The 27,133-nt window shown below is 39.6% G+C and overlaps 1 protein-coding gene across 6 annotated transcripts in view; it reads right to left on the reverse strand.

Annotated features, from left to right (window-relative positions):
• Positions 1-12,928: 12,928 nt before the first annotated feature.
• Cnot4 (CCR4-NOT transcription complex subunit 4) overlaps positions 12,929-27,133 on the reverse strand; it is a 104,703-nt gene continuing 90,498 nt past the window's right edge. For 4 of the 6 annotated variants that reach the window (XM_042670096.1, XM_042670097.1, XM_042670094.1 and 1 more), the window contains 2 exons: positions 15,026-15,238; positions 12,929-14,315 (listed from right to left, as the gene is read on the reverse strand). In XM_042670096.1, the coding sequence (XP_042526030.1) occupies positions 14,014-14,315; positions 15,026-15,238 (515 nt within the window). In that variant the 3' untranslated portion in view covers positions 12,929-14,013. The remainder of the gene's footprint in view (positions 14,316-15,025; positions 15,239-27,133) is intronic. The other 2 variants (XM_042670099.1, XM_042670098.1) reach the window with 1 other exon arrangement.

The raw sequence follows: 27,133 nt of genomic DNA on the forward strand, positions 1-27,133 counted from the left end.
TATGAAAACAGACTATGTATTCTTTTTTTGGGGGCGGGGGGTCCGGTCGTGGGGCCTGAACTCTGGGCCTGGGTGCCGTCCCTCAGCTCTTCAGCTCAAGGCTAGCGCTCTACCACTTGAGCCACAGCGCCACTTCCAGCTTTTTTTTCTTTTTGCTTATGTGGTGCTGGGGAATCGAACCCAGGGCCTCATGCATTGCAAGGCAAGCGCTCTACCACTGAGCCATCTTCCCAGCCCCAGACTATGTATACTTTCGTTGTCTTGTGTTTTTTTTCAAGGTTGTGTTTGTAAGACTGGTCCATACTATTGTATAGCTACAGTTCACATCTCCTTGCTTCCTTCCTTCCTTCCTTCCTTCCTTCCTTCCTTCCTTGCTTGCTTGCTTCCTTCCTTGCTTCCTTCCTTTCTTCCTGCTGGGGACAGAACCCAGGGCCTTGTGTATGATAGAAAATCAATCTACCACTGGATTACATCTTCACCCTAGTTCATTTCTTCTTATTGCATCATCTCATTCTCTTATTTTAAATTTCTATTTTATCTTCTTCTTAATCAACAATTGATAATTGCAAATATGGAGTGCAATATGATTTTATAATATATGCATACATTGTAGAATGGCAAAAATCAAGCTAATTAATGCATCTGGCACATAATTTGTGGTGAGAATGTTTAAAATCTAATCTTTCAACAATTTTGAAATATAATACATAAATACAGGTGGCTCATAGCTGTAATCTCAGCTATTCAGGGGGCAGAGATCAGAAAGATGAGTCAGGAGCTGGCCCTGTACAAAACACACACACACACACACACACACACACACACACACACATTGTGTTACCTGAAAAATAACAAAAGCAGAAAGAACTGAGGGTGTACTCCAGGTGGTAGAGCAATTGCCTAGCAAGCACAAGGTTCTGAGTTCAAACCCCAGTGCCACCAAAAAGAAAAAGTACACATTATTATTAACAAGTCACCAGCTGCATGATAAATTACTAGAACTTAAAATCTCCTGTTTGACTGAACTGTTGTCCCTTTTGATAGACATCTCTGTCCTCATTCCCCTCCCCCTGCACCCCCCCCCCCCCGCCAGCCTCTGTTCAACTAGCATTCTACTCTCCACTGCCCAAGCCTCGCTTTTGTGTGTGTATGCCAGACCTGAGACTTGAACTCAAGGCCTGGGTATTGTCCCTGAGCTTTTTTGTTCAAGACTAGTACTCTACCAATGGAGCTACAGCTCCACTTCTGGCTTTTTGGTGATTAACTGGAGGCAAGAATCTCACAGACTTTCTCACTTAGGTTGGCTTTGAATGGAATTCCCCAGATCTCAGCCTCCTGAGTAGTGAGGATTACAGGTGGGAGCCAACAGCTCCTGGCTTCCTCTAAAAAAAAAAATTTTTTTTTAAGCCAGGTGCCAGTGGCTCACACCTGTAATCTACTCAGGAGGCTGAGATCTGAGGATAGCCACAAAAGCCTTGTGGCCACATGGGTGTAGTGATCTTGATGTGTAGTTGAAGGAGCAGAGAGGCAAGGCATGATGTTGTGTCTTCCCATGGTTACTGGCCAGCAGGGACACTTTCTGCCACCTTGTTCAGAGGCCTCTCAGCCAAAGCTGGAGAACAGGAGGATATTCAGAGATTTTTTTTAATTGGTCATGGGGCTTGACCTCAGGCCTGGGCATTGTCTCTGAGCTTTTTCGTTCAAGACTAGTGCTTAACCACTTGAGCCACAGTGCCACTTCAACTTTTCTGGTGGTTAATTGGAGATAAGAGTCTCACAGAGGGCTGGGAAGGTGGCTCAGTGGTAGAGTGCTTGCCTCACACGCATGAGGCCCTGGGTTCGATTCCTCAGCACCACATAAGCAGAAAAAGCCAGAAGTGGCGCTGTGGCTCCAGTGGTAGAGCACTAGCCTTGAGCTGAAGAGCTGAGGGACAGCACCCAGGCAGAGTTCAGGCCCCATGACCGGCAAAAAAATAAAAATAAAAAAGAGTCTCACAGACTTTCCTACCCCAGCTGGCTTCCAAACTATGATCCTAAAATCTCAGCCTTCTGAGTAGTTAGGATTATAGGTGTGAGCCACCAGTGCTACCTGGCTTCGCGATCTTCATTGCATGTCCCACGTCCCATGTGGTAGAAAACGGCATTACCCTATAATCACATTCCAGATTCTTTGGTGTGATATGCGAATTCTAGATGAGGAAGGAACCGTGGAGGTTACTTAGTCCAGTCTTGAAATGGATGCAAAGAATCCCCTTTACCAGTTACTGTGGGTTGAATGACCTTCAAAGGTCCATGTGTTAAGGATTTGGGCCCCAGTGCTATTAGGGAATGATAGAACCTTTAGGAGGTGGAGCCTGTGGGGGGGTCTTCAGGGCACTAGTCTTTCTGTCTTTTGATTCCTGGCTTATGATGGTTTGGTCCATCACATACTACCACCATGATGTGTTAGCTTCACCAGGGACCTTAAGAGTGTGACAGCCTGATCTTGAACTGGAACTCTAGAAGGATAGGTCAAAAGAAATATTTTCTATTTGTATCTTAGTAGTCTGTGGTGTTTTGTCATAATAATATGAAGCTGAATTATATACCAACCCTTGACTATGTTTAGTGCTTCTTACATGAGCTCTCCCTTTAGCCTTTTCCCATAAATCTGAATTGCCAGCAGTGGGATTATAGGAAATGTTGAATTCCTCTTCTTCAAATACTTGTGGAGGATATCCTTTCAAGCAATGGTCTCTTCCACCAACATACTATGAGCAGGTAAAACGCTAAGTGCTTTATGTTATTTGAGCCTTCACAACTCCATGGTAATAGCCCATATTCTATTATCTTGATCTGACATGTGGAGAAACTGAGGTTAGAGATTTAGCTACTTTGCCTAAGGCTACCCAGCTTGACAAATAGTGAAACTGAGGATTACATCTGGCAGTCTGAGTTTGCAACTCTGTCTAAACACTTCTACTATCGCCCTCACTGCTCCTAATCTATCCTTTCCTTTTGCCTCCAGTTCAACAACAGTCTTTGCACATTAGCTGAACAAACTGTGGGTTGGTGATTCTGAGAACCAAGTCTTTACCCTCATTACCCGCTCACTGAGCCCAGGAGCAAGTCAAATCACGCACATCCCTCAAAGATATCATAATCATGATCACCACACAGCTATCAGCCTTGGGACCAAGTAGCATTGCTTGGAGCTTGTTATTAAGACCATGAGCTCACAGGCCTCTGCTCAACCCACAAAATTCCTGTCACATCACTCCCCTCCTCAGTCATGGGCCGCTCTCACAGGCACAGGCCCACCTGCTCACAAATGTACGCCCTCTACTGGTGGAGTTGGCATGGCTGGTTTCTCATTTTTCAGATTATCAGTTTGCAGATCCCTTTCTCAGTTTAGCTTTCTCTTCCTTCCTTCCTTCCTTCCTTTCTTCCTTTTCTCCTTCTTTCCTTCCATCCATCCTCCATCTAATGTCTTGAGTAACTAAAAGTAATGAAACAATGGCTCATGCCTGTACTCCTAGCTACTTAGGAGATCTAACAGTTGCAGTGTGAAGTCAGCCTGGATAGAAAAGTCCATGAGACTCTTATTTTCAAATTAACCAGCAAAGATCAGGAAGTGGAGCTGTGGCTGAAGTGGTAGAACATTAGCCTTGAGCAAAAATGCTTAGGGTCAGTGCCAGCCCCTGAGTTCAATTCCCAGGATCAGCACATGCACGTAATGCACTTCCCCATTCAGATGCTTGAGGAAAAGCAGCTTCCCCAGCATACACTTATAGAACATGACACTTTCCTTTCAAAGCATGGTCAGAAACTTTACTTATTCAAATATTTTCATTTTGTAAGACTTAAATGCATTCTCATGGTTTGAAAAATGCAAGCAATGCAGGTAATGTAAGAAATGGCCCATCTCTTGCACATGTTGTATGTTCCTAAGTCCCTGACTCCACCTGCGGCCACTGCATTCCACTGAGCTGACGGATGCTTCACATTGCCTGTCTCTAACTCAAAACCCTTTCTCAGTTCTCTTGCTGAAGCTTGGAGAGGGAAGCTATGAGAAGTTATTGGCTCAAATAACTTCCTAAGACAAAGCCTCCAACACTCCCGACTCTCTTCAGCTTTGCTTTCTTGTTCAGGTTCACTTACCTACATAACTGTCTATGACTTCTAACAGGCTTGTAATTTCCTTTAGAGCAAAGAAAGCCTCCTTTCATTTGAAGCTGTGTAGTCATGACCCTTCACTAAATGTTTTCAGAATACAGCATTTCCAATTCCCAGTGCTGAGAATTCCTCACTCTTCAGTTCATCTTCTAGAATCTCCAATGGATTCACCATTACAGATCGTAACAATTACTAGCTCACTACCACCTAAAGCTTCCTTTGTTCCCTCAGTCATTCAAACTGAAAGCTAGACACTTTGTGAAGCCCTGGGTACATCCAGCTGTTCCTTGGTACTTGTGGGCAACTGGTTCCAGGATCCCCTGTGAATGTCAGAATAGGGGTATGCTCAAGTCTTTCAGGTAAGATGGCACAGTATTTGCATATTTCATATGTATCTGCCCATGTATTTTATCTGCCCATGATTACTTATAGCATCTAATGCAATAGGAATGTGGAATAAGTAGCTGTTATAGTGTATTGTTTAGGAAACAAGGGAAAATGTCCACATGTTCAGTACAGATGAAAAACATTATTTTCCTGAATACTTGTGACCTGAATATGTGTGAAGATTTTCCTAAAGATCAGGCTCAACCTTTGATGCAGAGCTTGTGAATACAGAGAGCCAACTGTATAGATCAAGCCATACATACAGCCCTCCTGCAAGGTTGGAGTACAAGTATAAGGCTCAAGGGAGGTAGGACCACCTATATCTGCTTAGGGGTGAGAGGGAAAGTTCAAGGAACAGGCTGTCAGAGTAAGAAATCTGTATGCATTCCAGGCTGAGAGAACAGATCTTCATAGAACAGAGGCTTAGTCACATAGAGAACATGACAACACAGTGACACGGAGAACACTATTCCAATGCCATGTCCTACACCAGTGGCCTCTTGCATCATCAGGTTCAAACCTTCATTGTGAAGAGGACATCCTTGGAGAGTTTTGACAGGGAATTGACACGACCCATTTCACACCTGTATACCACACACAGGGGCTGGCTTGTCTGTGCATAGTCATCCACCCAAGCCCCTGCCACCCTCTCTTCTGCATCATAGTTCTCAGATTCTCCTTCCACAGAATCCCAGGATAGATCCTGCTAAGAGGAAGCACACAGGTAAAGGTGAAAGGTGGGGGGAAAAAGGCATCTTGGTTCTCCAGCACCCTCTGGCCATTGACAAATGTGGGATTTTTAGTCCTGGGAATCACCAGCTGCAGGCAGCTTAAGGTACTTTGGCAGAGGTTTGCTAGGTCTTCACATTTCCAGATCTGAAAGCCAGCAGAGGTCTTCCTGGCTTTGACACCATGTACTCAGATCTTCATTTTACAGAGCTCTTATTTTTCCCAAGGTTATCTTACCTCTGTTCTTATAAAGATGACTACAAAATATATGTCTACCTCTGACCTGCTGGAGTCTCAAATCAACAATTTGAAAAATAAGAATTGAACTACAGTTGTTCTTTTCATTTGCCTACCTGCCTCTTTCCTTTCTTCCTTCCTTTTCTTTGCAGTTTATTACTTTCTCTTTTATATATTTTAATTAGCATCAGTTGGTTGTATAAGAAGACTCAATGTTGGGCTGGGATGGTGGCTTAGTGGTAGAGCACTTGCCTTGCATGCATGAGGCCCTGGGTTCAATTCCCCAGCACCACATAAGCAAAAAGAAAAAAAGGAGAAAATGGCGCTGTGGCTCAAGTGGTAGAGCGCTAGCCTTGAGCTGAATAGCCGAGGGACAGCGCCCAGGCCCAGAGTTCAAGCCCCACGACCGGACCCAAAAACAAAAACAAAAACAAAAAAACAAAGAAGACTCAATGTCTAGCATAAAATGTGTTGTTCCCTCATTTCTTTTAAATACCTTGCCACTAACCATTCTCATTGCTGGGTTTGAAACCCCAACCATAATGTATTTCCCTTGTGATCAGGTAAAATAGTAGATTGCCTGCAATATGCCCACTAGGTTCTGGGAGCATAGTGTTTGAACTCAATCTGTTCTCTGCCTTCAGGAGCTTATAGTCTAGTGGAAGATCTGAAACCTAGGATGGTTGTGAAATACTTTACCTTTTATCCTTGAACTCTGGCCAGTAACTTGCAAAAAATTCTTTAGTACTTTTGTACTCTACATTGCTAACCCACTTATGGACAAAAAACCTTGACCTGACTGATCCTCTAGCTTACTGGACCTTTTATTATATCATAGATACTTAAAATTTTTTTTTCATTTGCCTGCCTGCCTCTTTCCTTCCTTTCTTCCTTAAAATGTACATATACATATGCCATGTTTTGCATGTTTGGGTGGTCACTGATAGTTCTTTTGCAGCCAAACTATAGGTCCCTTGGGATGCTTTTATTGACCCAAGGAACCCTATGTCAGAATTTTCCCCTCATTTTCCACCTCTCAACCCCCCCAAGAGCTGGATATTCATAGAACACAATTCTATCATGTCTCCTCCTGCTTAGACATTGTTGGTGGTTCATTTTCAACAAAAGCAGAACCTCGTGGATTCTCCATTCTGGCCTCTTTCTCCCAAATCCCCAACACAGACCTCAAGTTCTCTCCTATCTAAGATCAGAGGCCTAAACATGCCTGAACAGTCTCCTTTTGATACCTTTTGATGTTCTTGAGTTTCTCTCTAACCCTAGCAAGCCAAGTCCCATTTATCTCTAGCTCTCATTTGTATAAATTACCCTGACATCCTGTCCTTCTAAACCTCCCATGTTCAACTTTGTTTGCATAGCTGAACAGACAAAACCTCCCAGTTTGAGAGTAAATGAAATCTTATTTTTGTACTTTCTGAAGCACCTGGCATAATGCCCAGTCCAAAGTCGATCTTTTTTGAAATTCTTAAATTAAGCCCGTCTTAAGCCAATACTGTAGTCTCAATTATGTCCTTATCTAATTCCTCTTCTATAGACCTGCACTTTCAAATATCCAAAGACAACTATTCTTGCCCTTGTTCCTTAGCTGTGTAAAATCCAGAAGATAATGGATAAGGTGGTTGTCCAAGAGAATGTTAAAACATCTGGATATAAACGCATAATCAAGAAGTTCCTACTGTCTTCCCATACACAATGACTTGGGATAAATATAGTTCCTCCTCACACCCTTCACCTGCCACCACTCAGAGAAAACAATGGGAAATGAGCTAAAACCACCTTTATCTTGGTCTTTGTATACATATCAACAAAAAAGCTGAGGTTTTGGAACAAAGTCATAGATACTGTTACAATATTACCACTTAAAAACTCAATGTTTCAGCCTAATAGTCTACTTTTTGCACATGATGAAATCTAATAAAAGCCCTGGGATCCTGTTACTAAAATAGCAACAGTTTTTTTTTAAGTAATATACCAGGATTTTCTTAATAGTGTTTAAAAATATTTTACAAATACTAAAGGCGTAAATAAGAAAGTCACAGACCACAGACCACAGACCTTGCATCTGAGAAGCAAGGTCCAGGAGTTAATAACTGATTGAGTTAATACCACAAGGCTCTTGAGTTATTAGCCTTAGAGTTTTGAAATAAATTGGATTATTAATTGCTGTTGGTCTTGGATAGTCACTTGGATAGGAACATTTAACACTCACTGCTTTCAAAATACATTTTGTTTTAGAATGACCAATTCTTTGCCATTTTTTGGAATGCCCAGTTCTTCAAGGTACACCTTGAACATTTGGTCCAATGTTATCACTCATGGAAATAATTATTTTGTCTTTTCTTTGAGATGGGGTCTTTCTATGTTGCCCAGACTGGTCTTGAACTCTGGAGTTTAAGTGACTTTTGCTTCTGCTTCTGGATACCTGGGATTACAGATAGTGAACCATTGTACTCAACTCAAAAGTAATTTTTAAAAATCATTCCTCAAAAAAAAAAAAAACATTTCTCCCCCTTAATTTCTTCAGGAACATTTTTTCCCCAAATGGATTGTCAAAGGTATTGTCTGCAAGCTGATCCTGAACTAAATTAACCATTTGTTAATAAGAACAAAGAGTACTAATTGTTGTGACCAACTAAAGTTGTTTTTTTTTCCCCAAAGTTTTCAAATAGTTAATGCTAGTAACTTTTGGTCATCTTTCATTGGCATAGATGGCATGTCCTACTCTGACAGGACGTACCTCACAATTTTGTTTAGATTACATAGGCTTTCTGATTTTACACTGTCTAATAATGAGGGTTATTAAATCAAAGTAAAATTTTGAAAGCTCTTGTGCATCAGAGTCCATGCCTCCAAGTTCAGGCAAAATTTGTTTAGAGCTCTAACTGAATTCAAATTTTCATTGTGTGATTATAGCAGAATTTCCATAGAAATAGATGGTTGATAGTATTATCTGTCCTTAAAGTACAGTTCTCTATAGTTAAGAGTAGGCTATTTTAACTCCACTGCAATTTCTTGAATTGCTCTAATTCAGTTAAGTCTAGAAAATAATCAACATCCATCTGAGTCCTTTAAAACCACAGTAAACTTTGCCTTTAATGGTCAGCCTAAAATGTAATAATCTCTTCTATGATTACCTTTCAGAAAACAAACTGACTCTAAATCCAAACAGCTTATTGAAAAAGATGTTGAAAGAAATTTCAATGTAAGAAAATCACACACACACACACACACACACACACACACACACACACACACACACACACACACACACACACACACACACACACACAGAAGATAGGGTGCTTCAAACCAAACCAAGGACTATACAACATGTGGATAACACTCATTGGCTAATAGCAAAAGATAGCATTACCTTTCTTTGCAGACAACTTCGCCTATTTGTAAAATCAGAGCACAAGTCTGGGCTGACAGATCTAAGTGACTTAATCTAATCTGGTTTCTTCCTAAAAGCCCATCAAAATTAGACTTTAAAAGAGCAAGCAGCAAAAACGTGGTGACCTAGTAAAATGGTTGTAGATTCACTTAGGTGATTTGACAAAGTCCAACTTCAAGCTCACAATAGCTAAGATCCGATCTGATTTACATGATGAAGTCCTCAAGGGCCCAGGAGCTATCAGTACCAGGCCCTCTGAAGCCAAGGTGGATATTTTATGTGGATAAAACTAAAATAAAATTATTATTACAGAAATTTAGCACCCTCAATTCATTCTCCAAGGCCACAATGAGGCAAATGTTCTTCTCCTAAATGTAAAGACAGTTTGAGTCTTTTAATCTCTGGAAAGGGAAGGACTAAAAAGAAAGAATGAATAACCATATGTTCAATGAAAACAGATTCCAACATAGCTAGAAATGCTGATATCAGACCTTTCCTGTCAGCCATTCCATGACCTTTCCTCGTGGAATATAACCAGAAGATACAAGGCCTAAAGACATTGACAACAGAGGTTGCCCAGTAGAAAGACCATTCAGGTCTCCTAATAGGAGAACTCAAAGCTACTTGTGCTCTCAAACCTGCAGTAAAATTTCAGTCTTATTCATGAGCAGATAACCAAGGACTACCAAGCACTGGAGAAGTCTCTACTATGGAAGGCAGAGATCAAAGCAAGTTAAAATTGCCTTAGACAAAAAGAAGCACAAGAAAACACTAAGGCTGAGTGAAAGCTTCCCAGAAAAGAGGAAGCAAACAATCAGGATGGAAAATGGAGGGAAAGTTGAAAGCAGAAGTCCAATATTTGAATAATAAGATTTTAAGAACAGGAGAACCACTGTAAGAAATTCACTTTGAAATAAGCCAAACACCATTCCCAGAGCTGAACATGATGGCCATATTTAAACCTACTAATGCAAGGTGCAGTGGCCCGTGGCTATAATCTCAGCTACTCAGGAGGCAAAGATCGGAGTGCAACAGTTTGAGGCCTGCTAATAATGCAAAGTCTGGAGAACCCTGTTTCAATCAGTAAGCTGTATACCCCAGATATTCCAGAGGACATGGGTAGGAGGATGCTGGTCTGAAGCTGCCCTGTGGGGAACACAAGAACTTATCCCCAAAATAACTGAAGCAAAAAAGGGCTAGGAAGGGTAGTTGAAGTGGTACAGCACCTACCCACTGTACTTGTCACAATGAATTTAAGTAGAGCCACAGTTAGAAACATCATTTCAAAATTTCAGAACAGAGATAAACTTGCCATAAGTTGCCCAAGAAAGAAAACCAGATGACATACAGTTAACATCCAGAGTGGCTTTGGATATTCAATAGCAAAATGTGATTTTTAAAAAATGTGCTTTCATTAGTGCTTTCATTATTCTAGAGGGAAAAATATGCTCAACTTAGAATCCTGTACTCACCAAAGGATTTGCAAATTTGTAAATTATAACTTATCGTGTGTCTCAAGAAATTAATGGAGAATGCCCCTCCAACCAAGTACAAGACTAAAGAAAAAGGACTAAAGCATGGAATGTATGAAAGGCAAAAAGAAAAACAGGATCTAAGAGAGGAGAAAGAAATCCTCGGATTTCTGTGTACTGTAACTGGATACAGACAGCTGCCACCACCAAGATTCCCACTGCCATTATACCAGCAGGGCACCAAGGCCAGTTTGGTACAGGTTCTTCTGTACTCATCCAGTTTCGACCAAGTCAACTATCTCTATTCTCTCTTCCAAGCCCTGGTGAAGTGGTCAGCTGACCCCTACTTAAAACCCCACAGTCACTCCTAAGTGTTGTTTTCACTTATTCCAGTGGAATATAGGGAAGCCATGTGTGTTTAGGTAACAGAAAACAGTAGATCACTTCTGCAAGACCAATGTCCAGGACTGAGCACACAGGACAGACCTGTCAAAGATACCCGCTCACTGTCTTTCCCCAGACTTTTGAAACTCACCAGAGAAGCAAAAGACAAACTATAACCCAGAGACTGTTTTAGTCTTTATCTAAGACAACAATTCTAATTTTCCTTTTCCTTACACAGTTGGGGGTTACTTTATTATCAGCTTTTCAAAATCAAATACTATATCATTCAGGGATACACACATAGCTGGAAACATTCCAAGGAAAATAAAGACACACAGAAATAAAGATAATGGTTACTTGTGGAGAGTGAGGAAAGATAAGGAAGTGGAATTGGAGAGGTACCCAGCAAGCTGTTAAGATATTATGTGCTCTATTTTTAATCTGGATGGTAGGCACATGGGTCATTATTGTTTATTTTTATTCTTTATGATAGCCATACTCTTTATAAAAGTCTCATGTATAATTCAGTAAGCACACAGAAAACTTCACACAGAAAGCAATGTTTGTGATGTTAATGTACATCTCAGAATTCCTCCTATGCTCCTGAACCCAAAGGCCTCAATTACAAGTTACTACTTTCAGAACATTCTTCTGTATTGGTCCATCACTCTGATGTGAGGAGGTTGAAGCCAAGTTCACAGGATAATGACAGCCTGGAGCTTTTTTTTTTAAAGCACTAGAGATTGAACTCAGGGCTGTGTTTGCAAAGCTCTACCACTGGAGCCATCTGGTCTGTCTTCTCTTGTCTTAGTAGTGACATTTTAATTTTATAATTTTATGAAACATTTACTATGTATATATTTCTTGTGCTGACACTGGGGCTTGAACTCAGGTTTTAGGTCCTCCCCTTGGTACAACACTCTAGGCTAGCATTCTACTACTTGATCTACAGCCCCACTTTTGGCTTTTTGGTGGTTAATTGGAGATAAGAGTCTCATGGATTTTCCTGCCTTGCTTGCCTGACTTTGAACCATGATCTTCAGATCTTCAGTAGCTAGGATTATTCAGAAGCTAGGTAAAAGCCACTGGCACGTTATATTTGACTATATTCTTGGTCAGCATCTATTTACTGTGACATCTAAGAATATCCTATTTAATATATCAAAAATTGTTTCCCTTAAAGTACAAAGTGAAGATTTAGCAATCAACCTAAAAGCACCATATAAACTTTTTGTTTATATAATTATTACTTTGTTGATGGTGCTAGGAATTGAGTCTCATGTTGCTAAGCAGGCATCCTACCACTTGAGCCATCCTCCCAGACCCTTTTTACATTGGTTATTTTCAAGGTAAGTTCTCATTTTATGCCCCTGCTGCTCTTGGCTGAGATCTTTCCTACTTGTATTTCCCTGCAGATGATAGGCATGCTGCACTGTGCCCAGCCTTGTGCTTCTCCTGAATCTGGGGTAAGAAGTGTGTTCGCTCACCCACTAAGTGGGATGGAGTTTCAGGAACTTATTTGCCCATCTGGCCTTAAATCTTCACCCTTTGATCTCTGCTTCCCGAGTAGCTAGTGTTGCAGGCTTGAGATGCTGTAGCTCGGTATATACAATTTACTTCTACTTGGTTCATTCCTTAATGGATATAACTAACCAGATGACAATTCCTGAGTGCAGTTCAAAGTAAGACAAACAAATCATACAGATTGTATTTTGGAAGGGAATCCCCTACCCTTTTTGGTCAGGTGTGATCATCCCTCCATCAAAAATGATTGATGTGAACTGTGGATCACTTAACTCAGAGCTTCTGATCTTTCCCATTATGGCACTCAAGAAGTGGTGCTACCTGTCTATAAATTTAGCTGCTGCCACATCTCTCCAAGTGAACCGGTATTTCAGCATTTCTCAGTTGGGAAAGACTGGTCTATATTTGCCATAGAAAGGAGAAGTCTTAAGCATTGGGGAATAAACTTTTGAATATAAGAGGGCTGATCTTCAACAATGGCAATGGCTGTTTTCTGATTCTTCCTCTAGACGATCTTCTCTAACATCAAAGATATGAAATCAAATGGAAGCATCAGATGGCATTTAAGTCACAAAAGATTTCAAACTCACATATAATACACTGGAAAAACAATAAGAACAATGAAAGGTCATCATCAAGTTTTCTGTTTTATTTAAGATTTTAGTTTTAATTCTGAAGAAAGAGGTACATTTCCTTGTTTTTAGTTTTAGCATCAGGTTATAACCAGGTTTGTTTTCTTTTCTCCTGTCTTTTCAATACTGCACAAACGTCCAGAAACTACAGGGTTAAGTAAAAGCTGCAGGCAAGGAGGTCAGAGATTTGCTCCTGTTGGTGATCGGATGGCCCCAGAGCAGTGCTATCTCAGAGTGCCCTTGGCAGGTGGATTTAGGTCAAAGAAAAAAAGATTCTGACAGAGGAGAAAGACTGAAGAAATCACTTATAGTTCAGTTTTTATATTATGTATATGTATTACATCTGTGAATACTTTTTTTCTTTAAAGCATTTAAATTTACTTTAAATTTAAAGCCAATTTTTTTCTCGTTTACAAAAAAAAAAACAAAACCACTTCTCCCCTCTTTATAAACTCTTTAGCAATAGGCCAGTTGCTACCACAGATCAATTTGTCTTGTCAAAAATTCCAATAAATTCTTTTGCTTAATGATGTAATCAAGTCCTCCCCATCAATTCAAAAGAATTAAAAATTAAATTGAAAGCATTTTCCTGCAATAGTGATAAGCTGAATACAAGATGGATGCCAGGACCATTGCTTTCCCCCATGCATTTAGCAATCTCATGTAACCTGGTTTTCAAACTTCTGCAGTTGATATGCATTTACTTGACCTTTCCTATGGATTAATCGTCATTTTCTGCTAAGCAGATTATGTCATTATTATGCGCAACAGACAAACAGTAATTTTCTAAGTATCGAGACTGCCCTTTGATTTCTTTTTTTTCCTCTCCTTAAAAGGCATTTTTTTTTTCCAGAAACATTCAACAGTGTCACTCAAATGCTAGGATCAACAGAAACTTTTACAATGAAAAGAAAAGATGGTAATGACCCTGTGATCGCATTGCATCTGGGGGTAGGGAGAAAAAAAATTGATCAGGAACTGGATTCTTCAGAACATAAGAGATGAGAAGGGAGCTGTGGGTGGGCTGAAAGGGAGAAAACAGGGTGGGACAAATCCTGTATTTTCTAATTTTCTCCTCTGCCTAGTGGCGGTCCAGTGTTGAACTCTGTAGTAGATCTGTGGGGGTTTTACTGGGGGGTCTGAAGGCTGTCTGAAAGCCTGGGGGTGGGGAGTGGAAGCTGGGAGGATTTGAAGGAGGAGGGTAGGGACTCCAGCTGGCTCTGTGCAGAGGGATCTGTGTGCTGAAGGGGGTGCTGTGGTGGGTTTGTGATGGAGCCGTGCTGGGGCCGTCCATCTCTGTGAGGGCCTGAAGGGATTTTAGCCAGTGTGGAGGATTGTCGTCTTGAAGAGAGTCTAAACTGTTTCCTGAAGATGCTGGAATACCTGAAGAGGGAAGAGAAAAACAAGAGGGGAAAGGATGAGTTTAAAGAATAAGAAGTTTGCCAGACATTAAAAATATATAAGGTAAAAGTGATTAGCTAACCCAAGAATGAACACAGAATTACAATTTTAAGTACCTTTCACGTTTAAGACTTTTAAATCTACAGTTTTAGACCCACCCCCCAGCCCCACTCCACCCCAGCAATGAATGAGCAAGATCTATCGTCACACAAACCCATGCCTCATCTTTCAACTATGGACTCAGTCCCTCACTGACACATAGATGGAACTGCAACTGCCCCGCCAATTCCCGCAGAAGTGAATGATGGCATTTCCCCATTGTGACTGTCTTTTTCTAGGGAGACCTAAACAAGATAGCCTTATAATAGAGAGCTTTATTTTTAAAAAGTGGAGTATGTTCCTGTTAAGGTGGCTGGCTCAGACTTTATTTTTGTACTCTGAGGCCTACAAAATACATGTGAAGACCTACTTAGACCTAAAGGAGAGCAGAGGCCTGGATGCCATAGTACACAACTAGGCTGAGAGGTTCACAGAGTCTGCCTAACCCTGACCCTCAGAGCGAAAAAGGTCACCCACAGTTGTGGCTTTGTGAAAAGGAACTTAGGCTGAAGAGACCACTGTTTTGATTTTAACCTGAGCTGAAAACTAAAGTGATGGCTGTGAGTGGAGCTTGAAGGGAGTGAGAAAGTTACCTGTGATGATGGCTGGGTCTGTCCAGCTGCCAGGGCTGTCCCAACTCACGCTGTCGGTGGTGGCAGTGTTGGACGTTGGTGCACTGTGGTTGGCGTTGGAGGGGGAAGAAGAATTGGGCAGTCCACCAAAGTTGATGTTAATGTTGGGTAGAAGTGCCCTTAGCCCGTCCTGCCATTCCTTCATATTTAAACTCTCTATAGAACTGCTGTTGTCTGGGAGATTTACCAACAAAAAAATGAAAAGATAAAAAAAAATAAAAAGCTGACGTTAGAAACATATGTTTTTCTTTAGTAGTTAATTGGGAGAAGAATTATTCTTTCTTTATTGAGCATTTAAAATGGACTGTCCTATTGAGATAAACTAAGTAAGGAGTTCACTTGTGAGCTCAGAGCCTCCAAAGTAAGGGAGAGGACACTTGCTCAAGGATCAAGGAGAGGGAGCTTCCTGTCTCTCTCTAGCCTCATTACCATTACATGGGTACAAATCAATAACCAACCTTCAAGACTCAATGCTCCAGAGCACAAGCTAGTTCCAGCTACATTACTTAGTTTCAGTTAGTAAGGCATTTAGCCAGTGGGTCTGATAGGTGTTATAAAAAAGTTAAGTGCACGTGTCCAATAGAGGAATGTATTTGAGCCCATTAAATGGAAGAAAAGTTGTGAAGAATAAAACAAGCTAAAAGAAAAATTAAGTTCTTTCTGATTATAAAAGTAATTCATAATGAATAAGCTTCTGAATTTGAAAATATTATTTTTCCATTAATCAGAAAGACCAAGAAAACAGGAGCTAGGTCACTTCTTGAATGGAAATGATTTCCAACAGACTTCCTATGGTGTAATAGGCTATGCCAGGTTACACTATTCCACACTAGACTATTCTATGTTACCAATTCTACCAATTATTCAATATCTGAGCCCTGGTGTACTACCATTTTCAGGGTCTATTTAAAATAGCATTAAAAAAAAAAAAGACACTGTCAACAGGCCATTCATCCTACAATGGATGAATAGATCAAGAAAATATATAGTACATATATATATAATCAAATTTTACTCATCTATTAGAAAGAATAGAACTGAAAGGAAATGGGTAGATCTAGAAAAATTATGTTGAGTGAAGTAGAACAGGCTCAGAGAGACAAATAGCACATTGTTTTCCCTCATACGTGAAAGCTAGATCTAAAATACAACTATGCATGATATCATATACAGGATTTTATGCTTATTGGCACAAACAAACTGACTAAACGATGGTAACTTAGGGTAGGAGTCCAAGGTGAAACTCCTCTGAAAACTAATGAACTGTTTAACAAAATTAAAACCAGGAAGTGGAAATGTATTTGGAGGGGTCAAAGAGAGGTATGGAAATGGAGGGAGGAAGTATAGTCATTATATTCCCTATATATTATGTAAAAACTGAGGATACATAACTTGAGGGTAGAAAGGGGGGGGGGGAATGTGGAAGAATGGTGAAAGGGATGACATTCATCAAGATGCATTGTATTTATAACATGACTTAAGGAACTGTACCTCTTTTTACAACTACTTACACAACAGAATTTTTTAAAAAGACTATCAACATAAAATGACTTTTTATAAGTTTTGACCAAATTAACTAGTACCATTCAGAATCCACATAACATAACTAAATGGTTGGGGTCATGGGTAGAAGAGGTAAAGTCTAAAACTACTTACAACAATTTTTTATTAAAAAACAAATATTAATCAAACTGCCTACTACAGTTTTAGAAAGATCACATTTCTCTTTCTACAGAATTTATTAGCAATCAGTATTGAAGATGGTGGTGATGATAATGTTCTATCAGGCATAGTCTATGCTATGGTAAATTCTTGATTTTCTTCTTATACTTTCACTTTGCCCAATCATTACATTTCAGCAAATGAAGGATTTAACTCTATTAACATTATTTATAAACACACACACACACACACACACACACACACACACACACACACACACACACACAGTTCTAGGAAGGTCATCTCTAAACCCAAGTAAGATGAATCGAAAGCATTCTATACTACTGAAACAAAACAGGAGCAGGAGAACTGAATTGCTCAAACTTATTTTCATTTCATAATTGATGCTATTCACCACGCCTTGTCTTTCTTATTTTGCACATGATTTTACAATTGCATTGTGTTATACAAGTTACAAGACAACCTCAGTCAGTCATTTCATTTGATCCCCACAACAACCCTGTGAGGTAGGCAGAAGATAAATAATCTGCATAAAAGATAAAAGAACAGACAAGAATAATTTCTTAGCAAGGTAACAAATTACATGGTGGGTACACACATGTAATTCAAGCGTACCCACCCCCACTGAAGCTGAGGAGGAGGATCAAGAGTTTGAAGCCACATTCTCTAAAAGAAAAAAAAAATAATGGCTACTGAGAACTTGCTTTCAGATGGTGAGTTGTATTTTTAAAATCTTATTAATAGGTCAAGTGCTATAGCTTATGCCTATAATCGTAACTACTTGGTAGGCAGAGACAGGGGATCACAAGGACCATGGAATCACAGAGATCAAGGGATTTTGATTCTAGGCCATAAAAGACTATAACACTGCCAAGCACCAGTGGCTCACACTTGGAATCCTAGCTACTTGGGAGGCTAAAATTTGAGGATCATAGTTCAAAGCCAGAATATGCAGTAAAGTCCTTGAGATTCTTATCTCCAATTAACCACCAAAAAGTCAGAAGTATAGCTGTAGTTTAAGTGGTAGAGTGCTAGCCTTGAGCACAAAAGCTCAGCCTCTGAGTTCAAGCCTCAGGACTGGAACACACAGAAACACACAGCTACCTATCACAACCAATGGCTTGGTGCAGTGGCATGTGCCCATCATCCCTAGCCACACAGGGAAGCATTGTAGCCTAGCCATGGTATAAGGGGAGATCACACCTTGGAAATAGCCAATACAAAAAGGGACTAGAGATGTGGCTCAAGTGGTAGAATACCTGCCTAGCAAGTGTGATGATTGCAGTTCGAAACCAGCTCAGGCAAGAAAGTCCAGGACACTCTTATCTCCAACAAGCAAAAAGCCAGAAGTGGAGCTGTGGCTCAAATAGTAGAGTGACAGCCTTGAGCACAAAAGCGAAGAGACAGCACCCAGACCCTGGGTTCAAGCCCCAGTACTAGCATGAATGTATGTATGCGTGTATGTGTCTAAATGTTGGGGAGGCTGAAATCTTCATTTATCATAAAGCTGCAAATAGCCCAGGAAAATGGGCAATTTTAGCTTTGAGAATGGGAACATACTGTAAGTAGCTCAGAAAAAGAAAAGTTTACTACACTCTTGTCTCCATTATTGTGTATGTGCATGTGTGTGTGTGTATACACATGCATGCTTCATGCCAGTTCCGGGGCTTGAACTCAAGACCTCACTGCTGACCTCTTGCTCAGCTTGCTTGCTGGACCTGCACTCTAGCTCCAGTTCAGTTGCAGTCCACTACTGCATGACAAGTGCTAGGTGGAGAAAGAATGAGGAAACTAGCAAAACCATAACTTCATCAAAATAGTTCCTCAGTACAGCTATACCTGAAATCATCTCCTTTACCCATCCCACCTATAATGCCTCAACCCAATTGTTTTGGCCATGGGCTTCTAGTTAGTGGGTTCCTGGGAATATATGACAAGGTTCATTCATATATTTTTGTATTGCTGGAGGCTGAACCTAGGGCCTCTCATGTATTAAGCAAGCACTCTACCACTGAACTACACCCCAGGCCTACTAACACTGTGGAGGCCATTAGTCTTCATTGTGGGGGTAGTCCTAAGCATTGTAGGAGGTACCCACAGTTGTGACAACCAAACCTGTCTTTCAGACCTTACAAACAGAGGCAAGGAGACAAATGTGACCTACTGATAAAGGAGAGTTAATTCATTTTTGTTTCTAAGACTTTAAATAATACCATTAAAATACTAATTTCTCTTTCAAAAAGTACCACGATCTGAGGATCATGGTTCAAAGCCAGCCCAGGAAGCAAAGTTCATGAGATTCTTATCTCCAATTAACTTCCAAAAAGCCAGAAATGGAGCTGTGGCTCAAGTGGTAGAATGTTAGAAGCTCAGGGACAGTATTCAGGCCCAGAATTCAGGCCTAGGACCAGCATTTCCCACCCCCCAAACAAGTACCAGATTTTGGACCAGGGACTCATTCTGATGTAACTTCATTTCCCTTTATAAGACTTCCTACTGGGAATACAATATGTTCAAGTCATTAGGAGGAACCTACTATAATCTTGGGCATGTATCATATTTAGTCTTTTATTATCCCAGGACCCTATTTCATAAGCAGGAATAACATCTGCCTTATTCTTGCATATGAATAAAATAAAAGCAAAAGCATCTGAAGTGTGCTTACTATTTGGTAAATGCCTGACAACAAATGGTACTATAGTAGTCAGTACCAAGCTTTTCAATAAGCCCAGGCTGGGGATTTCCAACCTGCCAGGAACTGGTACTGGATGGGGTAACATCCATCATTCTCACACTACTGTGTAGTCAGTCTACTTAATAAGCCTTCTCATCACCAAAACATTGCAAAGATAAGTCTGATATGGGAGAGTAAAACTTTAATCTTTCCACAAGAAAGACTTGAAAAAGACCAAGCAAAAATACAATGGAAAGCAAAGTACTAGATATTTTAAATTTAAAAAATAACATTTTACTTCCTTAGTAGTAGTATAATGCACTGGGAAGCAGGACTTTTTATTGCTAATATGTTTAAATGCTTTATGAGACTAAAAACTAACTTTACATCATAATCTATAAATATGTACAACTTTTCAGTTCTAAGCAATTTGAATGTTGTAGAACTTAAAGACATACCATTTCAAGTACTTTCAAAATGCCTAACACCATACTCTCATATTCTCTGTGCAAAAGTGTCAGTAAACATTCAGTTTAGTTGGCTCAGAAAGTCTTTAATTAAAGAAGATATTATGGCTAAAATTCTGCCTAGCACCCAATTCTTAACTAGCCGATCATCACAAACTATAAAGCAGAGTGATGATTTTAGCAACAAAAATTAAAAATCCACATACAATGTATGTGTTAAGGCTGTTGAGTTAAATGACTAATCATCTCCTTACTGTTTTCAGTGTGCAAGGAGCATAAAAGTACTAAATATCTGTGGTTGTTTTTTTATTATTGTTGTTGTTATCTGTGAGACTCTTATCTCCAATTAACCACCAGAAAACAGGAAGTGGAGCTGTGGCTCAAGAGCTCAGGGCTAGCACCCAAGCCCAGAGTTCAAGCCCTATGACAGAGGAGAGGAGAGGAGGAGAGGGGAGGGGAGAGGAGAGGAGAAAAAAGGAAAAAGGAAAGGAAAGGAAAGGAGAAAAAAAGAATGGAGGAAGTTGAGAGGGGAGGGCACCAGGACAATATATCCCCCCACTACCCTAGTTTCATCTAGTTCATATACTAGGGCATCATGCAAGATTCCACTTTAAAAATAAGATCTGATTAATTGGATATAGTGGTACAAGTCTGTAAAACCAGCACCTGGGAGGCTAGGCAGGAGGATTGGGAGTCTGAGGCCAGACTAGGGTTCATAATCAGACCCTCTCTCTCTATATATATATACCCACCCACATACATGTATATATATTTTAATTGTATGTATGTATGTATGTATGGAGAAGCAGATCTCTTTATAATGACAACACAGTGTGAGAAAACGGACTTCAGAAAATCCCCAAACAAAACTATTCCAAGTATGTGTTTCAACTAACCCATTTTTCTTTCCTTTTCTTTTTGCAGGCTCTGGGGCTTGAACTCAGGACCTGAGTGCTGTCCCTGAACCTCTTTGTGCTCATGGCTAGTAGTCTATCACATGAGCCACAGTGCTACTTCCAGTTTTTTCTGAGTAGTTTATAGAAGAGTCTCACAAACTTTCCTGCCCAGGCTGACTTTGGTTTTTTTTTTTTTGTTTTTTTATTGTAAAGCTACTATACAGAGGGTTACAGTTACATGAGTGAGGTAATGAGTACACTTCCTCTTGAACATTGTTACCCCCTCCATTGTTTTCCCCCTACCATCCCCTCCCTCCCTCCCTTCCCCGAGGTTCTTTTTTTTTTTTTTTGATTGTGATTAAATGATTACATAATTTCAAAGTCACAAGTTCATTCTAACTTCCCTGCCAGGCTGACTTTGAACTGTGATCTTCAGATCTCAGCCTCCTAAGTAGCTAGGATTACCAGTGTGAGCCATGACCCCTACCTCAACTAACATATTTCTGCACCATCAACTCAGGATATTATGCCTCTTAGAATTCTTGCCTCTACTGTCTTGCCTCCTAGGTCATTTCATTTGAATAAAAACTTAGGCTTTACTAGTTTGATGCAAGTACATTCACAAATCTTACAGTTTCTCTAAGTTTTATGTTTGGGTAGGAGCTCACAGATTGGGCACTTTACAGGTTTCCATTACAAGCTGCAGTACTGGGGCCAGAGACTTTATATTTCATGTTGCCCTATGACAGTGATCAAGATATACCTCTACTAGGAAGAATTCAGTGGGAGTCCTAGTCACAAAATATTCCTAAAAATTCTATCTGTACTTTAGTTTTTGTTTTTTGTTTTTTGCCAGTCCTAGGGCTTGAATTCTAGGCCTGGGCACTGTCCCTGAGTTTCTTTTTGCTCAAGGTTAGCACTCTACCATTTAGCCACAACGCTACTTTCGGCTGTGTGTGTGTGTGTTACTGAGGAATCGAATGCAGGGCTTCATGCATGCGAGCAAGCACTCTACCACTAAGCCACATTCCTAGACGGTACCTGTACTTTACTTTTTAAGCTGTATCCCATGGCTGTTCCACAGAACACCAATCTACCACCTGAGCTTGTTTTTTTTCCCCAAAGTTTCATGTTCACTGTTGTCCTTTACAGTTCTAAGTCAGAGGCTCTGACTTAATGGCATCTTTGGGGGGGAGGGAGGGAGCGGGCACAATAGGAACAGCCTCGCTTGGCCTCTACCCTACCTCCTTCCTCCGCACTAGCCTATCTCACCTTATTTCCTACAATTTGGGGGTTGGAGTTTATCTTAATCAGCACTTTTCCCCCCCACAAAAGCTTACTTCCTCAACCTTCAACAGCATGTCTCCAAGTGACTCAAATATAAATGAATTCTGCAACATGAAATTTTAAAGAATTGGTAAAATTTGTCACAGTGAAACTTAAACAGAAAGCTTTATAAGTGTGTGCTGAACTTTAGGTGTGCTACAAAAATCATCTCAATTTATGAAATAACTATGATATACAGGGAAGTTGACTACTAATGAAATCTCTCAGCTAGTCACCATACCATCAGTAAATGAAAAATGTTATTCTACTTAGATGATAGTTAATTTGGATTATGTTTATTATAAAGCAAAATAGACAAGTATTGCAAAGCACATTTGCTGAGGGCACAGACAAAATCTTAAGGGTTTCACAGATCTGAAAGTAAAGTTAGACCACCTCAAAAATTTTAAGATACAAATGAAAAGAGATCTGAGCAGAAACACAGAACTTAACAACATAGTAACAAAAAGGTGCAATTTTGTTTAGAGTAGTAAATTAGGAAGCAAAATTGACACAAATAAAAAAATCTGGATCAGCTAAATATGATGTGTACTTTTTTTTTTTTTTTTTGGTCCAGTCGTGGGGCCTGAACTCTGGGCCTGGGCTCTGTCCCTCAGCTCTTCAGCTCAAGGCTAGCGCTCTACCACTTGAGCCACAGTGCCATTTCAGGCTTCTTTCTTTCTTCTTTTTTTTTTTTTTTGCTTATGTGGTGCTGAGGAATCGAACCCAGGGCCTCATGAGTGCAAGGCAAGCACTCTACCACGGAGCCACCTTCCCAGCCCATGATGTATACTTTCTGAACTTTATTATCCTGTCATTTTCCTTGACTAGGCTGTTCCAAATCTCAATTAATTTTTGCTTTCTTCAAACATCTTTTTTCTTCCCTCCAAGTAATTGTAGGTGACAGCTATATGGCCTAAGCAACATGGAATGGAGCTCAGTGCCTTACAAATTATTTGTTCTCTAGATTGCTTCAAATTTGAAGGTCTAATGAGGTAGAACATGACTTCTTCAAACAAAGCCTGCACAATGCTTTGAATAAATGGTTCTCTCCAAAAGATGCAAATCTTTCTAAAATCAGGAGGAAGTGAAGTTTTGTGACCCAGAAAGCTTCCTTGCGTGTAAACCAAAAGAAGTGACCCACTGAGATTATTTTCAATCAAATGCCAAACACAAGTAAATGTACTTTTTTTTTTTGTCGGTCATGTGGCTTGAACTCTGGGCCTGGGCGCTGTCCCTCAGCTCTTCAGCTCAAGGCGAGCGCTCTACCACTTGAGCTACAGCGCCACTTCCGGTTTTCTGGTGATTTATTGGAGATAGGAGTCTCACGGTCTCTCCTGCCCGGGCTGGCTTTGAACCTCAATCCTTAGATCTCAGCCTCCTGAGTAGCTAGGATTACAGGCGTGAGCCACCAGCGCCCGGCTGTAAATGTACTTTTTAAAAGTCAAATGCATTGTTGGGCACTGGTAGCTCATGCCAATAATTCCAGATAATTAGGAGGCTGAGATCTGTGGTTTCAAACAAGCCTGGGCAGGAAAGTTTATGAGACTCTTATCTCCAATTAATAACCAAAAGGTCAAAACTAGAGCTGTGGTTCAAATGGTAAAGTGCCAGCCTTAAGCAAAAAACTAAGGGAGAATGGCCTGACCCTGAGTTCAAGGCCCATAAACACCCACACACACCTCAAATACACACATAAATAAATGGATAAATTTTAAAAATCCAATGCACCAATTTTTTTTAAAGTTTATCTCTTACTTATTTTTTTGTTGATAATTGGGGCTTGAACTCAGGGCCTGGGCACTGAGCTTTTTTGCTCAAAGTTAGTGCTCTATCACTCTGAGCCACAGTGCCACTTCCACCAAAATTGTTTAAACAGGAATGTGTTTAAAAAATATTCCAGTACTATGTATACAAAACAGTGATGAAGGTCTATAGGAAGTATTTTACCTATTTTCTACTCTCAACATTATTCACTCATACACTTACTCTGTATTCCATGCCATTTGATTATTGTAGCACTAAATATCCAATGAGATTAAGTTGCAGCTCCATTTTACAAATAAGGCAGCTGAATATGCTTTGCCCAAAACTACAAGAGTTAGTGTTATAGTCTAATTAAAACACTCAGTGTTGCCTCTTTCCAAGTGCACTACCTGAAAGACCTGGCTGTGGCTGGACTTACTAGAACACAAGAAAGGAAGGCCGACACGCTGAACATGTTTCAATACACATTGCTAGGATGAACAAAGAAGGAAGTGATTAATTCTGCCATCCTTCAGGAAGGACTACTGGTGACCAGCAAGGCAGCAAGCCAGAGAAGCTGATGTAGAAGAGGAAAAAAGAGCAGCACACAGAGAGGGCAGGCAGCAAGTCACAAAAGTAGGAACATTTCAAAACTTAAGGATATGTGTTTTGTACAATGTGCATTTTTCTCTTCTAGAATGTTCCTGAATCTATAATTTGACTTGGGGAAAAAAATCAAATTATTGGAGAACAGAAAGCCATCTAGACAACTGTTTTAAGATATCTGTGAAGCTATATATAAAATAGATTAAAATTTAATACAAAAGACACATACATTCTTAGAGATATCATAAACCAGACACAATTTGAGCCAGAAGATGTAACAATCCAACTAAGGAAAAGAGATGAACCAAAAAAAAAAAGTCCATCTAAGAGATCTATAAAACCTGAAATGAAAAGACATGAGTAAAGCATTTAAGTGAGCACAAAACTGAACACTATGAACCCTATGAAGAGATTAAAAACTGACCAGGAGAGTGTGTGATCCAGAGTATCACCATGCGATTTCCCCTAAACACATTCATGATAAAGCTAGAGACATGGAAGGTTGTCAACAACCCAAAATCTTTTGAGATCTAAATCTGCTATAAGAAAATAAACATGATCAAAGTCTCTTGCTGAGCATCTATCCGTCTCTTCCAAGATGGTGAGGAGGAAGGAAACTTTAATTCTCAGCTTTATTCTGACCAACAAAGAACTGGCTGTCTAGTATAAAATCACAAACCTAGAAGTATGTGACATCCTTTTAGGACACACAGAAGCAAAGAATGAGAATAGTTATTTGATTTCTTGGATGACTATTGGCTAATTTTTTGCAATTGCCAATAACTGAACAAATACTACTAGAACCTGATTAATGTTTCTTAAATGAACAATCCTGAATATGTGTTTCCAGGTTTTTAAAGAAAAACAAAAACACTTTCTCTCACATACACACAAATATAATATACAAGTCAGAAAACGAGTAAGTGGTGGGAACTGACTGTCCCAAGGGTATAGGCAGTGAATCACAGGCCACAGGGAATGCTAAAATATGTCATCTCAGCTTCAAAATAATAAAGGATACTAAGAAGAAAAGAAAATGGGAATAAACCTAAATAAGCTAGTTGTTAGTATGGGAGAATCTGATGATAATAAATTATTTTTTAAAGATTAAGAAAGGTATATAGAGATATGTGTAAGAGTAGTATAACCCTTGTAAATTAAAATTCGAATCTATGATGACTTGATGCATGGGAAAATTATACAGGCAGGAAAAAGCTATGTGTGGAATACGGAGAAAGTTAGGAAAGACTACCACTCAGCCTGATATCACAACCTGAAGCCACAATTTAAGGCAGACAGAATAATGCATTGCTATATTCATTTTACTTCCTTCCATCTTTGTAAGAGAGCATGGATCTTCTAGCCAAAAAGGACACGGTAAACAATGTGAAGGAAAGTCAGAAGAGTTAGTGTAAAGACAGTGAAACAGTGTCTGTCAATTTAAATGAGTTTAATTCTCTATGTGCAAAATAAATTCTTTCATAGCGTATAAATCTTCACAGATGAGGTCACAAAACCACTGTTAAAAGATATACTATAAACTGGCATACTGTAGGAATTAGTTCTAGGAAGATTCTAAAAGACTGGTGGCTTTGATGACTTCTTTGGAAATAGATAAGCATATCAGTCATTGTTCTACTTGCTTTTGTTTGGAGGACTTTTTCTGGGAAATGATAGGTAGATAGCATTTTGGCAAGAACTTCAGCATCCTTTCAACTGAAAAGGAAAGCTAAATTTTAATCTTGAACCTGAACAGGTAATCATGAAGTTAGCTTTGACTGAGAGCTCTTTTCATTGGAAATGGCCTCCTATATCCTGTGACTTTGTATTCTGTTCTCCTATCTGACCAAATCACAGACTTTGCAGCTAGCTGCAGTGCCATCCCACCAACACATTAACCACAAAACAGACTGTGATGAAATGATCAATGAGAGTCAAAATGAATTTTCATAAAGGACCAATCATATCAATTTATTCTTTGGATAGTTTTTTTAAGATGTCAGAGTATAAAATATCTTCAATTGAGCAGTTTCTGCTAAGCTCTCCAGTAGTTCCCTTTTGGGATAAGACAGTTAAGTATACATAGATTATAAGTGTTTAGATAAATTTACACAGAGCTAAAAGTCTCTGTGCTACTGCTTGGTTTGACTCTATGTCTTTTATTATACTTAATAACACCCACAAAGTTCATTTACCAATGCAAAGTCAGCTCTACAGATAACAGAATCAACAATACAAACTACAGCTATTATTAAACTAAAATTAATACATTCTTCATAAATATTGTTACTAGTAGCATTTATCTTATCATTTTAGAATCGAGTAAGACAAGCTTGTAGGATGGGGATATACAAAGGTAAGATACATTCTAACCACATTGAATCTAATTATATAAAACTTAGCAGGTATACATTTGGATTGTTTTTAATGCTTTAGCAAAGTGCAGGATGTAAAAGATCTGACTAACTAGTAGTGTGTATGGAAAAAGAGCTACTATAGGCTTATGATATGATATATACATATATATGTGTGTGTGTGTGTGTGTTCTATAGGCTTATGACTGGCATACAACTTCTATAAAGGTAACACTATGCCTTGAAAATAGATGTGCAATATATAGATCAATAATGGCTTAACCTTGGGGAAATCATAAATGATAACCATTCTAAGC

Source organism: Dipodomys spectabilis, unplaced genomic scaffold, assembly GCF_019054845.1.
Source record: "Dipodomys spectabilis isolate Male_0828 unplaced genomic scaffold, ASM1905484v1 ptg000519l, whole genome shotgun sequence".
NCBI classification, from domain to species: domain Eukaryota; kingdom Metazoa; phylum Chordata; class Mammalia; order Rodentia; family Heteromyidae; genus Dipodomys; species Dipodomys spectabilis.